The sequence below is a fragment of the Leptosomus discolor genome, chromosome 3 (assembly GCF_034619465.1).
Source record: "Leptosomus discolor isolate bLepDis1 chromosome 3, bLepDis1.hap2, whole genome shotgun sequence".
Classification (NCBI taxonomy): domain Eukaryota; kingdom Metazoa; phylum Chordata; class Aves; order Leptosomiformes; family Leptosomidae; genus Leptosomus; species Leptosomus discolor.
The window spans coordinates 4,599,508-4,614,809 of record NC_141393.1 but is presented as its reverse complement, the minus strand read 5'-3'; the positions used below and the strand labels follow the sequence as shown (position 1 = coordinate 4,614,809).

Sequence of the window (15,302 nt, the reverse complement as noted above, 5' to 3'; positions counted from 1 at the left end):
GTGGCTGCCCCCTCCCTGGCAGTGCTCAAGGCCAGGCTGGATGGGGCTGGGAGCAACCTGGTCTGGTGGGAGGTGTCCCTGCCCATGGCAGGGGGTTGGGACTAGATGATCTTTGAGGTCCAACCCAAACCATTCTGTGATTCTATGATTTCCCCTACTACTCTTACTATCAGACCTCTTTTGGCACTACTAAAGGTAATCTGCCCAAATATTAGGCGTATCAGAGCAAATTTTTTTTGGCTCTGTGGACATAAATGTGTTTTAACTGACAAATTTTATGATGGATTTTGTTTTTAGAATGGAAGATTGCTTACAGCAGTATCAAACAATACTATTCAGATACATACATTTCCTGAAGGAGCTCCAGATGGCATCCTTACTCGTTTCACCATGAATGCAAACCACGTCATCTTTAACAGTGATGGTACCAAAATTGCTGCTGGATCGAGGTAACCTGTGCATGATGAGGAAAAGCACTGCTGTCATTCAGAATCTGGCAACTTCCTTGCTTGCTGATTTTTACCAATGAGATCATTAAGCCACATACCTCTGAGGGTTTTGAAGTATTGCAAAATGCCTTCCAGGGGTGGAGGGGGCAGAAAGGAATGAAAAGGACTTTAGGAAACAATGCTCTGAGAGATACTTGATCCATCAAATAATTTCAAATGGAGATCTGGTGTTGTGAAATAATTCCTTTTCTTTAGGAGACTTGAGTGTTTTCAGTTTTCAGTCCTGTAATGCATAAGCATAAGCGTTTGCCCATATGGATCACATTGCAGCACCGAGGATTTTGTTACTCTGTGCTAAAGCTCCTGTCCTGACTGTCCAGGATCATGGTGCTGCAGATGTGTATACACATGCAAAAGTTAGAGGGGTCCTAATTTGTGCAACAGCTTTGAGTCATTCTCTGGCTAAAGTACCGTCACTGTTCTGCCAAATGATAACAGACGACAGTGGCAAGACTTGCCTGAGGGGAATTAAATGTGTAGTTTAATTAATTCCTCAGGGCAGCACGTTTGCTTTTACATGGTGTATGCTGTTGCCCTGGTTTCAGCTGGGATAGAGTTAATTTTCTTCCTTGTAGCTAGTACAGCTGGTCCTTTAACGGAGATGGCAAAATAGCAAGCAGACAATTTTTATATATTTATGTATTGATTTTAAGGCTCCGGTGATTCTTAAGTGGATTTGGTGAACTCTTGGGGCAGCTGTAGCTGACTCAGGCTGTCTGCTTGCCCCTCTACTGGAATTTGTCTTCCACAGCAGAGATGGCAGAGTGTAGCATCTGCTCCCTGGCTCCTCGAGTGTGAATTGACCTCGAAAGCAATTTGGATGAATCTGCTGGACTGTGAACTGGCAGCTGTGGGGCAGACACACCAGCTCCACCAAAACGGGGAGGCTGGACAGCTGGGGGCAGTAACCACTCTAATCTCTAAATCTGACTGGGATCATGAGTTTAGGCCCTTTGCCAGTGCTTGTTTCTGAGGGAACAGCTCTGCCCCAGGGTCTGACTTTGATTAGAGAGATTAGGCAGACAGCAAACTCTTTTTCTGCTTCTCAAATTTTTACAAAAATCCAGTATTCTGCAGCTTGGCCACAGCTCTTGCATTAGGAAAAAGAGCTCATAAAACTGTGAGGCCACCCCTCGATGAGGCCTTCTGTAACACACTGCAGAAGGTGACAGCCGTGAAATGAAGGAATGCCAGTAAGAAAAACTGCTTTTAGTTGTCCCAGATTGCTCCATTTTTTTACATGAAGTCTGCAAGCTTCAGTTTTGTACGAGTTTAACGTCCAACCGGCTGCCAAAGTTCGCATGAACTATTTGAAAAATAGTTGCGTGGCTTCTTAAATAAACAAAATATCCTATTGCCTGTGCTTTTTTTTTTTTCCTTTAAAGTCTTGCGTTATTTAAGAATGCCAACAATTTTAGTTGTCTTGCAATATAGTTTATAGACTTCCTTTTATGACTGTTTGGTTAGCATTAGATACTTGACAAAACTGAGGCTGTGATTCTGAATATAGCTTAAGTAATGGTTAACCCTGTAGAATTAGGTCCTAAAATTAAATTTCTCTCTGAGGGTGTTGCAATGAAGTATGAGAGGGAGTGGTACTGAAAGGTTGTCACAGGAGCTCTTTGGCTTGGAAGTTAGCATTGATATTTTGAGTTAAACTGCAGTAATGCCTGTAATTTTGGGGTGGGGAATAAACTTGTAAAAAATATGTTAATGTATCTGATACACCAAATGGTGTTAAAAATCCTGTTAGATGCTACAACTACTTGCTGTATCTTTTTTTTACAATACACATGACCAAATAATTACAGTAATGAATATCGGTGCCATTCAACAGATTGTTCTTAAGTCAGCTCTCTGGTATCTAAGCAGAGGCTTTTACTAGGTCAGGTAGAATATTATATTAAACAGGTATATGGTCTGTGTGTATCTAATAACCTCTTCAAAGAGCAGCCATGTTTTATGAACTTTGACATGAACAAAAATAATTTTCTGATAAAAATAGTCTGGCCTTGCTCCTATGGTAGTAAGCCTCAAGATTCTCATTTTCCCTTAGATGGTTCAGCGTTGAGAGCCGTAACTTTCCCAAAAGATAGGTAGTGCCTGATTTTTATTTTTTTTTTCTTTTTATTGCCATAGACATGTAGTTTGTCATTGTTAATGCTTTTATGTCTGTGCCTTTGTGATCTACAGTGACTTTATGGTCAAAGTTGTGGAGGTAACCGATAGCAGCAAGCAGAAAACATTCCGAGGACACGATGCTCCTGTCTTAAGCCTGTCTTTTGACCCCAGGGATGTCTACCTGGTAAAAAGGACTTTCTTGTTTACCTTCTACTTCGAATCTCCTTTCCCCTGGGAAAGAAATTAAATACATACTTTATACAAAAAAAACCCAAGGGATGGGCGCGTGAGACGACTTCATTTCAGCAGACTCTACTGATGATGGAGTGTCACAACTTGTTGCCTCCCAGGAGAGCTCAGTCTTTACTTTCCTACTCAATTACTGTCTATGTTCTTCTGGAATCTAATGTTGATCTGATTTTAGAGGGGAAAACATGTCTCACTAAAGGAATTTAATATTAATTTTGAGTCTCTTTTGCGAATAAGCAGCTCACTTGAAATATGAGGGTTTGTAATTAGAGTAGCTTGGAGTCAAGTACAATTATCAAGATGACAGTATTGGAAAGTTTTAAGTCTTGAAATGATTTAAACAAGGAGGCTTTCTTTTTGAATCTGCCTGTGCAATATAGCTGTCTGTAGCGTTGGTTATCGAGATTTTTTTTTTTTCAGTTGTGTAGCATTAATTTCTCTATGTCTTTAATAATTAATTTGTTTACAAAAATCTCTTGCATAGGCATCGGCGAGCTGTGATGGTTCTGTCAGAGTATGGACAATCGCAGATCAGGTAAAAGCCCGCCTTTCCAAGTTCAGTGCATCGTAACAAATCCAGGATTTCCCAGACAGCGAGAAGAGCTGGACAGAAATAACCCAACCGCAATAGGGTTTTCTTTTGAGGGAGGAAGTCTTAACTCCAGTTCACAGAATACTTTTATCTATTTCTGGGAGAAATTCCAAAGCCTGGTTCTGAAATGTTGCCTGGGTAGCTGTGGATTATTCTTCCTGTCTGTGGAGTCCCTGGTTTCTTCCATTCATCTTTCTTTACTGGGCAACGCTGTGTGTTTGGTCCTCAGCACATTCAGAAATAATGCTTCTGTGTAAGGGCAGCAATTGACATCAGGTTGCTTATTTGAGAATTTAGCTCATTGCTTTCAGGGTTAAGGAAGGACTTTTAGCCTAATCAACAACTATCTAGGTATTATTTTATTATTATTATTATTTTATTTTATTATGGTTTTATTTATTTTTACCAAGCTTCCTATGAAATAACTTTTGGGATTATAGACTGGTGAAGGTGGAGCAATGATCTGAGATGCTACATGGTGTCTTCTTTTAGAAGTGATCTGGTTGGTTAGTCTCATTAGGAACATGATTACTTTGACCTGAGATTAGGAAGAGATCAGGATTTTGCCTGCCAGGAGCCACTGAGATGATACCCATGAGGATAACAGTTTTCTTTGATAGGGGGCTTTGGACATGGGGTTGCTTCAGTCTCTCCTGCTCTCTGCCTGTGGCACACACGCTTGGTTTTCGAAGGAGTCGAGGTTCAGCTCAGTGCCTTTCAGCCTGTTAGGTCTGAATGAGTTTGAGACTATTGACAAGGTGCTCGCTATTCCACTTTTTTTGTTGTTTTGTTTTTGTTATAAACTCCACAACAATTTCTCAGAAGGATGTAAATCACACTTTGAAGAACATAATTTATTAGAAACACAGTCTTTGGGCTCAGCTTGGCAATATTTGGCTGAATTAGTTCAGGGCCTGTATGAAATCGGATTTAGTGACAGAATCCGATTGAGTCTCTGCTCTTGGAACTCTAATGAACTTGAGAGGAGGGTTTCGGGTGAATGCTTTAATAAGGCAATTCTGCACGTGTATGTGAGGTTGGTTTTGCTAAATGCCATTGACTGGAGTAAGAATCCACGTGGAATAGTTCCTGTAAGTACAGCTGGAAATGTAACCCCCCCACTTGAGAATTGCTACTTTTTTAAACAAAAGCACACTTCTGTTGTGAAATCTCATGTTCCAGACTGGCAGTGGGTGCCTTGTGGGGCAATGACACTAAGAGTGCTCTAGGATTGTGGCAGCATGATGTATGTATCTGTGCTGTCATTTGAGAGTATAGCCATTCATTCTTTCTGCTGCTGTGGGGAGATTCAGGCTGATGTGTCACCTTGTCCTGGGTGTGACAAATTCATTTTGGCCACATTTCTCTATAACCTAAAAATATGTGAGCTTATTTGTTCTGTACTTGATTAAAAACACTTGTTCTGTGATCTTATTTCTGTTACATGTAGTTGTATTGTCATTAAAATAGCTTCAGGTCTATGTTGGCAAGGTATTTTTTTCAGGGTTTTTTTTTTTTGAAGGCAGCATGTACCATTGTATTTAGATAAAAGAGATCATTTCCATTCCACAAGCGATATATCTTTTTTCCTTTTAGTTTTTCTCCACACTTTTCCTTTAAGAATGTGTACATACAGTAGATTTTTCACAGAGCTAGAAAACTCATTTTTTAATATTTTTTTTTGTTTTCAGACATGCACGAAAAGCTGGCCGCTGCTGCAGAAATGTAACGATGTGATAAATGCCAAATCGATATGCAGGCTTGGCTGGCAACCTGGCAGCGGGAAGGTAACTGGTACTGTTTTAGCCACATCTTAAACCTTCTTTTCTCTTTGGGAGTCCAACGGTAGAATTCGATCTGGGCAAGCCCAAATTGCAGCTCTTGGGACTCAGAAAAATATTTGGGGTGAAGTTCACATTTAGGAAAAATAAAAAACCTGGAAATGGTTACTTGTTTGAGCTCCAGGCTGTGTTTGGCAGTAGTCCAGCTGTCAGCCCGGAACAACATTCAACAGTCCTGTTGCGCTGAATAGGAAGGAACATTGTACACGAGGGAAATCGCCAAATGGCTCACCGCAGAGCATCAAAGGAGTTCAGGCTTTCTGTGTTTTAAGGACATTTTGCCCTATCAGTAATCTTGCTCTGTAAATATTTCCATGGTAAGTTGTTCCCTTTCTTTTCACCTGAAGACTGAAGGTGGTTCTGTTGTGACTGACGGTGGTGTGGATACGTACTACAGGCCTAGGGTGCTGTGCACGTGCCGCTGCCGCAGCGCTGTGTGTGGGTGACTGGTCAAAACGGGCTGGGCTGCGCAGAGGCTCTGCAGCGTGGACCTAGAACCCCTCTGCAGCACCCGGGGGTGCCAAGGGGAGAGGAGGAAGGAGCAGACCAGTGCAAACCTGTACGAAATGAGGCACGGCCCATACTTGAAGTAAAGGATGAGGAACTGAGCAAGTTGGCCGTTGGGAAAAATTATTTTATGGCTTCTGTTCTTGCCTGACTAATAATAGTGTGGCAGAGCCCGTTCATCCTTTGTTGCCATTCCAGTATCTGGATCTAAAGAGTATTTTCCAGTGTTTTCTCACAGTTCTCACAGTTCTCACAGTTCTCACCAGAGTAATCTTGTTTCCCTGACTTTGCCTTTGTGTCTGTCTTCAAAATACCTGGCTGCTATGATAGCATTATGTGTAACTTTTCTGGGGAAGAGAGAACGTCACCTGCAGTACAAATTGTTGCAATATTGCATAAAAAAAAACACTTGTAATTTTTAGGCTGATTCTTCACACACACACACACACACACACACACGAAACGTACGTAGTTGTCTTGTTTCTCTCAAAAAGCCCATAGTTAGCAGTCTTTAAAAAACCCAAATCCTAAAAAAAATAAACAGGCGGTAACAGATGACATGAGCTATTTCAAGAATCAGCTACTCAAATAAGGTTTATTGAGAAGTTGTAACCTGATCCAAAGAAGTTTGGGGAGGTAGGGGAAAGGAGAGCGTGAGCCTTGTGCTCTGAGCGTTGATAACTGTTTATACGTGTGCGTTAGCTGTTTCATAAATAAGAACTTCTAACCTTATGGTGCAGCTGTCGTTATCCTCAGTTTTCTGCCAGAAAGAAATGAAGGTTAAAATAAAACCAGGCATGCTTTGCTAGGCTGCATGTGGAAAACATTAAAGAATCTTGTCATTCAAGTTACTTCAGCTTGCTTTCCCTTCTCAGTGGGCATTGCTAGGATGCCGGAGAACTGTTAAGTACTGAGGCAGTCACAACTGTAATTTGAACGTTCTGTTTGAAAGGGAACTTGTTCTGAATTGTCCGGTTCTTGTTTCCTTGGAACAGTTGCTGGCAATTCCTGTAGATAAAGTTGTTAAACTATACAGAAGAGAAACCTGGGATAGTCAATTCGACTTATCAGATACATCCATCACACAGGTAGGTGTATAAACCAGGGTTTGATAAATCTTCTATAATATAAATGTTATTCTGCTAGAAACTATCTCCTGGAGAGTATCTTCCCCCTGCCCCTTGGTAATGATTGCTCACATTTTCTGTTGCATTTCTGATCCTGTTACTTTATGTTGGAAAACCAGGCAAGCGACGCTGGCTGAGTGTCAAACGTCTTTCTGTGGCTCTGTTTCCCCTCTTTCATTTATAGTAACCCAGTAGATCTCAAAAGTCTACTGGTGAGCCACCAGCTGCAGCTGAAGAGCATCTGTTTTCACAAATTGCTTTAAATACATAGCTTTTTAGGGAAAATGTCAGGAGTGTTATTTCTGTACAGAACAGACATCGGTTGTTTACTTTACATTTTATGAAGCTGAAATTTAGCTGCATAGTAGCCCCAACTGTGCCATCTTTTTTTTGACCTGAAAATAAAGTTATGCTTAGTGCTGAGTTTGCAAAATACATTATGCTTCTTTCTACATGTCCAGAATCAGGTTTTGTTTGACCTCATGTCAGTGTTAATGACAGAAGATGGATGTTCTTGAAAAAAGAAGTGTACTGTCATTAAAGAATGGTTCTTGCAGGGAACTACCTAAAGCCAGCCCTAGTACAGGAGGCTGGATGTGATTTGCTAAAGGTCATTATTATTATTTTTTTAATTCCAGAATATCTGTCTGGTTTAAGCTCCAGAATATGAACGCTGTGCAGGCATTGGTGTGTTTTTTTTTTTTCCTTAGACCTTGAATGTTGTGGCCTGGTCTCCTTGTGGGCAGCATCTGGCAGCTGGAAGCGTGGATGGGAGTATAGTGGTGTGGAATGTGGAAACCCAGGAGTGCATAGAGAGGTATTCTGTGTCGTTCCATAAGTCCCTAAGCACATGTTTTTGCTTGAAATACAATTTTGTTACCTTTTCTGTAAAACTTATTTGTGCCAATGTAGAACTCTGCCTCTCGAAAAGCCTTAGTAAGATTTACAGGGCAAATCTGTACGTTTTCTGCTAATGTTCCACTGAAAACAAGTACCCCAGGAGACCGTTTTTCTGGCCTCATGGATGGGCTCCCAGGGAGTGGCGGGGGCCCACAGAGAGGGAGCCAAAGCACACAGGTCAAAAGAACTGTGTTGGATCTGGGTGATGCTGGGAGGCAGGGCCACCGCTCGGTCTAGACTGGGAGCAAGAGGAGGGCTCTGCTCTTGTGCAGCCCGAGTGTGGTGCCCTCACGCTGCAGTTCGTGTGCTGAAGGGAGTTCAAGGGCTGCCACCTCATTTCCGTGTCCTACAAGGAAGCAGCTTCCACAAGAGCGTGATTTTTGGTGGTGGGTAGAAATGTGGCGTTGTCTCGCCTTCTCCCACCATACCCAGTATGCCCAGAAGTATGTTTTGATTCATGTGATCTACTGGTTTCCTTTCTGCGTAGCTAGAAGGATCTGGACACTTTACATCCTTAGAAATAGAATAGGGAGGGGACAAGAATGTGGACTTTGTTCATTTTCCATAGTCTAGTTCTCTGTGTGCAAATATCTTATTACTCTTTAATCTAATAGTTGATTAAAGGATAGCTTGGATGGAAATACTTTTTTTTTCCTCACGTCCCAATAGCATCTCTCTTTCAAAAAAAAAAAAAGACAAGACAAGGAAAAAGAGGTATGATTAAATGAGGTAGAGAAGAAAAGAAGGGATGATTTATCTGTCTGAATATTTTGGGTAAGAAACATGACTGTCACTGGAACACCTATGTTAAGAATTAAAGTCAGGTTATGTAAATAATTAATGGGAGGATTTTTTGTGATAGTAAAGGGTGGAAAAGATAGAGGATTAACTCGTCAGTTCGGTAACAGAAGCAACTGAATGTTCTTTTTATTACTGAATGGGTCTGGAATGTATGACTGCTGGGGAATTTCTTTGTCTTCTCTATGTGTATCGGTAAACTTGTTTTAAGAATATGATTCTGTTTTGATTTTTAAAGCTTAAATGACTTCTTCATAGAAAAGAAAGACCTGCTGTATTTTCTTATAGTAGCTGTTTATTCTGAAGGTGACTTATTCATTATTTTATTACATGTGACATCACTTTCTAATACTAGTAAATATTACAACTTTTTACCGTAACTCTTAGGGAGGTTTCTGCCCTGAGAAGCTTACTAAAATCTTGTTGTTTTTATATTATTTTTAGGATGAAGCATGAGAAAAATTACTCAGTTTGTGGACTGGCATGGCACCCCAAATACAGCCAAATCGCTTATACAGACACTGAAGGAAATTTGGGGTTGTTGGAAAATATTGGTGATAGAAAGAAACCAAATGACGAGGTGACCAGTACCAATTATTTCTTAAATTAATATTGTTTAGGTAACCAAATTATACCAAACGTTTTGGCTTGTGTGCTGAAAGTTCCCTCGTGTGTGTCAGTTCATTTCTTGAATTCCATGTCCAGAAGAAATTTTTATGATGATAGTTCATGTGGTTTTAGGTGGCCAGTACAGTGACGAAGGGCTACGACGATCTCTTTGATGGAGATGACGACGACTATTTAAATGGAGATATGATTGAACCACAGTCTTCCCCAAAGGCTGGAGCTAATGAAGATGATGCTGATGACGACGACCTTATGCCAACTTCAGGCCATCTGAGACGGGCAATAATTGACGATGATGATAACTCACTAGGTACAGAGTGAACTCATTTTCCAGAGCTCTTTAGTGCTCTTATGGGGTCGATCTCTTAGCACCCTCTACTCGGCTGTCTTCTACCTTATTTTTCCAGAGAAATCTTGACTGTTTCACTTTTTGCCTGTATTCTGTCGTAATAATGTGTGTAAGATGTAATTTTTTTAAAAAAACTTCTAGATATTGGGATGATAAAAGCCAATGCCAATCTTCAAAAGGAGGATGATGACAATGATCAGACTGGTGACTTTCCAGCTTTACCAACACCTACACAACAGCCTTTCTATGATGGGCCATTGCCAACCCCCAAGCAAAAGCCGTTCCAGTCTGGCTCCACTCCTGCACACCTCATGCATCGTTTCATGGTAAATCTTGCTGCTGTGTGGTTATGTAGATCTGGTTGTTTTGTTAATATTGAATGTTGTCCAGTTCTTGCTCTGTCTTCGTCTAATCTTTTCCAAGTTTTTTTTTTTTTTTAGTACTTCGTAGTGTGAAGCTCAATAGTAGAAAGTAGCTTTGTGTTAATGCAAAGACTGTATAATGTTATGTTACATTTCAGTTGCTTTTGATGTAGAAATAAGTACGTGGCTTTCAGATAAAAGCAAGCTAGGCAGTTCGTACCTGTGCTATTGAATTCTAGCAAATCTCTTTGAAAATTCTTTTTTAGCCAGAACTTGTGAATATTTTTGTTCTGTAAAGATTTGTACATTAGTCATCCACAACTTCTTTCTAACTACAAGTTCCTCAAACGTAAGAGAAAGGAGAAAGATGGCTAAGCAACGAGGATGGAACTAGTTTCTGCCTAATTCAGCTGCTTTAGAAACTAAAGTCCCGACTACACGAGTCTTCAGTCTGCCTCCCGCCTACTGTTGTTTCAGCTAAGGAAGTTCTAGCAGGCTGTTGTAGGGCAGTGTGCTTGATTTTGTTGGGGGTTTTTTTGTTTTTTTTCTTTTGAATAGGTGTGGAATTCTGTTGGTATCATTCGCTGTTACAATGATGAGCAAGACAATGCTATAGATATAGAGTTTCATGATACCTCTGTGCATCATGCAACCCACCTGCCAAACTCTCTGAATCACACGATGGCTGACCTCTCTACCGAAGCTATTTTACTAGCCTGCGAGAGTACAGAGGAACTTGCGAGGTAAGTCGTGACCTTGCTCTGCAAAACCCATAGTATTGAATTATACTTCACTTGTTTCAAATATTTCAGCTTTTAATTTCAGCTTCTGTCACTTTTTTTGAGATTTTTGGCTTTCGACTGTGCGTTTTATTTATGGGACAACTTTCAAGGAGGATTTTCACATCTACCCACTTAAAGACTTGAATGATATTGAAAGATGTAGTTTGTTTCCTAAGAATTTTTTCTAAATCCCTCTTTCAAATACATTTATACTGGAAACTTCATGCATTGCTAGCTCAAGGGAAATTGTAAACATGACCAATAGTTTTTCAATCTGCTCGGATCAAAGATAAATCATAAGGGCTATGCTATTTTCCTTCACACTATTGCCAAGGAGACATTTTTGAAGATACCCAGGGAATTAGACCCATGAAGAGCAGAAGTTTATGAAAACCATGGAAAGATGTAAGCAGCTGGGCCAGCTAGACTGTTCTTGTGTTTAAGAACAAAAGCAGCGATATTTTAATACCTATTCCTGTGGAAATATCTTGAAGAAAGAACTTTCTTCTAATTTTCAGACATATAGCATTGTGATAAGTCGAAAAGCACCCTTTGCCTTTAAAAGTATCATTTGTGTATATTGGTTGTCTGACTCTGAAAATGTCAACTTTTTTTCTCAATGGAAGTGAATAATCTCTCAGGAGCCATGGTGTCTGTGAATTGGTCATGGGCAGTTTTCAATTGTTAAGGTGGCTGAGCTGAAGTTCCTAGGGCTTTTCTTCCCCTTTGAAAGATAGCAAATATGACAGACTTGTAATGAGGACTGATATTCAGGGGTACCAAGCACCTTCGGTTCTTACTAATGTTAATTAAGCAGGACACTTACCCATTTCCATCTAAAAAACCTCCCCTCAGACCTTTAAACTGTCTCTGTTTGAGGCTCTAGAGGCTCTAAATCTACAGTGCTGGAGGTCGAGCTCATCAGTCCTTGAATGATAAGAGTAACACCTTTGCAAACGACCACTTGTAATTTGTAGTTCCCTCCTATCGCTGTATCAGGTTCCAGGTCTCTGATAAAAATGTAATATATTGGTACATTTTCAGATATTGTATTTTTCTTCATGTGGAGATACTTGACTATTGCTCTTTGTCTCTCCTTTAGCAAGCTCCACTGCATTCATTTTAGCTCCTGGGATGCAAACAAGGAGTGGACAGTAGATATGCCGAAGGATGAAGACATTGAGGCTATCTGTCTCGGCCAAGGCTGGGCTGCTTGTGCCACTAGCGCCTTGCTAGTTCGTGTGTTTACGGTTGGAGGAGTTCAGAAAGAGATCTTCAGTCTCCCAGGTCCAGTGGTGTCTATGGCAGGACATGGAGAGCAGTTGGTGGTTATTTATCACAGAGGTAGTTTTCTCCCTTCTGTCTTTTTTTTGAACTGGGGTTATGTTTTCAGTCCTTTCAGTTACTGGCTTCAAACGCTGGTTGATTTGTATGTGATGACCAGAAGCGTTTTATTGTTATTCTCTTCTTGATGATGTCTTTACTGTCACAACCCACAGATCTTTGACTTCTGACAGCAAGGCCTACATTTTGTATTGTGGTGCCTGGATGAACCTGTGGGGGAGAATTCTGTAACAGTGACATTAATAGATTAAACTTGGGTTTCAGATATGCCAGAGTGAATTACTATGGGAGATTAAGGACGTAGTTGTTATGCTTGCTTTGTATGTCCAAAATGACAAGTAGCCGCTTGTCTGACAGTGGTATTCATGTATAATCCTGCATTAGAAATATTTTTCTGATTCAAAAATTAGGTTTAGCCAAGAGGCAAGACAATTCTTCTGTTTTCTAACATAGTTATTGAACAACTTCTTCCTAGGTACTGGGTTTGACGGGGACCAGTGCCTCGGAGTACAGCTGATGGAGCTAGGAAAAAAGAAAAAACAAATTTTGCATGGAGACCCTCTTTCTCTTACAAGGAAATCCTATTTGATATGGGTTGGATTCTCCGCAGAAGGTATGAAATACCTGTACGAGTAATGTCGAGAAATCTTGGGAGAATTTTGGAGGAGAGTTTGGCTAGCTAATGCCCTGTTAGTAATGGTGATCTTGGGTCCTAGACTTTGTTTCAGTCTCTTCAATGCTAAACAGAGTTCTATTTTTCTATTCTTTCACTATATTTATCAGAAATCTCTTAATAAGTTTCCACTATGAGTAGAATACATTTGAATGTTACCAGAACTTGTTTTCCCAACTGATTGCCCTGCTCAGCAAAAAGAAATCAGTACACTAGAACAGGCATGTTGAGCTATCTCAGCAAAATTCATAATAACCAGAAAAAGGAGTTGTAAGATAGCTAATTTTCTTTGGGAATCTACCCAAGCAGTATGAATTTCTTCACGAAATGTATTAAATTAAGCTGACTAGCAGTCCTGTTGACTGTCAGAAGGTGGCGCGTCTTTCTAAGGAAACTCAGTCTTTCCCAACGAGGTTGTACTGCTTGGGTGAGAGGATGTGGTATTTGAGATACGTGAACCGTCATTTCCCAGCAGTATCCACCAGTTCAAACGTTCTCCCATAGCAATTAGTTGCCTGTCGGAATAATTGTTTTCATTTGTAACAAACAGGTACCCCTTGTTACGTGGATTCTGAGGGAATTGTGCGGATGTTGAACCGAGGACTTGGGAACACTTGGATTCCAGTGTGTAACACGAGGGAGCATTGCAAAGGAAAATCTGATCATTATTGGGTAGTTGGCATCCATGAAAAACCCCAGCAGCTCAGGTCAGATATTTCCCGAGGAAGTGCTTTGCTTGTCTTGGTTCTAAATTGCAGAGCACTTCTCACGAAGACAAACTGGTAACAACTATCACCAAACCAGGTGGCTAGTAAATAGGCACAGTAAGTGATCCAGTTCGTAAATGTAATTCTGTATGGGTGTTCCATTACTAAACTGGTTTTGAGCAAACTCATTAGGATTTTATAATTTGTAACTGACTAATTGTGGCTTTTTGCCTTGGCTGACCTGCGTGTGCACTTTATTGTGAAATTGCACGTCTCTGATGCAGGCGGATTCGTAAGGATGCATTTTTGCTAGTGAAACCTACTGAAAAGTTATGGTTGCTGCTAGGAATCTGCTTCTGCTGTTGATGGTTTTTAGGGGTTTGGGGTTGGTTTAGACTTTTTTTTGCTATGTTTTCCCTTTTTGTTCCTTGGAGAAGAATCCAGTCCTGTAACTAATTCACATCATTAGGCATAGATAAGTCATAACTGTTGTTATATTAATATTTAAACTGTGGCCATGAAGAACAATTTTGCGTGTAAAATGACTCTAATATTTAGCTGAGAGTTAGCCAGTACTGTATAAAATGTGATACCAGTGATGTCTAAATAACTGTTTCTCTTCATTGTAACTCGAATCCTGGACATTTAGTTGCTAAACTTTGTTGTAGTCCTCTATTCAGTGATCTGTGTCCTTCTCCTGCCAGGGCAGAATCCATCAACTCACATATTTTACTGAAATTTAGACTTTCCCACTTTGCTAGTCATGCACAATTGTGGAAGTTGGTGGGAGGCTGCATTTTATTTACATTATGTGACATTCTTTGTCATCTTTTTTTTTTTGTAATAAGGGAAATGATTTGCTATCACTGGTAAATGTCAATTCACTGTCTCTTTCTTCCTCCAAATCATTAAGTAATGTTGGCCTCCAGAGAATGCACCAAAAATGTGCAGGACACATCACAACTGTGAGTCTGTCATCCTGAATTTTTTTCCTTCTGCTCCAGGAAAGAGAGTGCTACTCTCTGAGTTGCAAAGAACATTTTATTCAAAGCCACCAGCCTATGAAAGATAAGGGGGGAGGGTTGTTGTGGAAACACCATATGCCTTAATTAACACAGATAGCCAGAACACTGATGCTTCCTGTTTGGTTTCTTTTTAATAGTGTCTGAAACAGTAGCTTATAAACCCAGGCGTTTTTGTCAATGCTGCATTGGTGCTGCTGCAAATGCAGCTCCTCCCCAGTCAATGTTTTGCTTAAGTGATTGTTACCAGAAAGCACTAATTTAAACATAGTGAAACAATAAGCCTACACTTTTGGTATAGGCTTATCTGTTTCACCTCTTTCTTTTTTCTTCCCTTTTTTTTTTTTTTCCCCCCTGTGTGTGTCTGAACACAGCACTCTCCTCATGAAGTCCAAAACCTCTCATCAAAATAAATCATAGCCATGCCTGCTTTTGTTCCAGTGGCCTTCAGATGTCCTGTAGTTTCTGAATTTAATATATTGAATTGCGTTAACAGCTGCTAAATCATGTGTTGTGCGAGCTGGAGATCTGTGTCTGTCATGTGCCACGTTTTGCTGCTCTTGTTCACGCTAGAAACTCCATATGCTTTGCTGGTTTTAAAATCTTTTACTGGTTGCAATGTGAAAATAACTCTTTTTTTTTATGCAATTTTACATATTACTGTATTTAAGTCAGTAATTTAATTACTACTTTTTAAAGAACAAGTCCTCTTGAAGTATCTTGCTTCTTAAGAGACGTGATTTAGATGTAGAACAACTGATGACTGGAGGTGTTGAGGATTGTATGTGGTTT

General features: G+C 40.2%; 1 protein-coding gene across 2 annotated transcripts in view; it reads left to right on the top strand.

Annotated features, from left to right (window-relative positions):
- The window catches only part of WDHD1 (WD repeat and HMG-box DNA binding protein 1), a 29,975-nt gene that overhangs the window by 4,883 nt on the left and 9,790 nt on the right, over positions 1-15,302 (top strand). For both annotated transcript variants that reach the window (XM_086462423.1, XM_086462422.1), the window contains exons 3-15: positions 298-449; positions 2,703-2,814; positions 3,364-3,414; positions 5,163-5,258; positions 6,815-6,907; positions 7,657-7,763; positions 9,089-9,224; positions 9,386-9,581; positions 9,762-9,946; positions 10,541-10,725; positions 11,867-12,108; positions 12,584-12,721; positions 13,332-13,488. In XM_086462423.1, the coding sequence (XP_086318549.1) occupies positions 298-449; positions 2,703-2,814; positions 3,364-3,414; positions 5,163-5,258; positions 6,815-6,907; positions 7,657-7,763; positions 9,089-9,224; positions 9,386-9,581; positions 9,762-9,946; positions 10,541-10,725; positions 11,867-12,108; positions 12,584-12,721; positions 13,332-13,488 (1,850 nt within the window). The remainder of the gene's footprint in view (positions 1-297; positions 450-2,702; positions 2,815-3,363; positions 3,415-5,162; positions 5,259-6,814; positions 6,908-7,656; positions 7,764-9,088; positions 9,225-9,385; positions 9,582-9,761; positions 9,947-10,540; positions 10,726-11,866; positions 12,109-12,583; positions 12,722-13,331; positions 13,489-15,302) is intronic.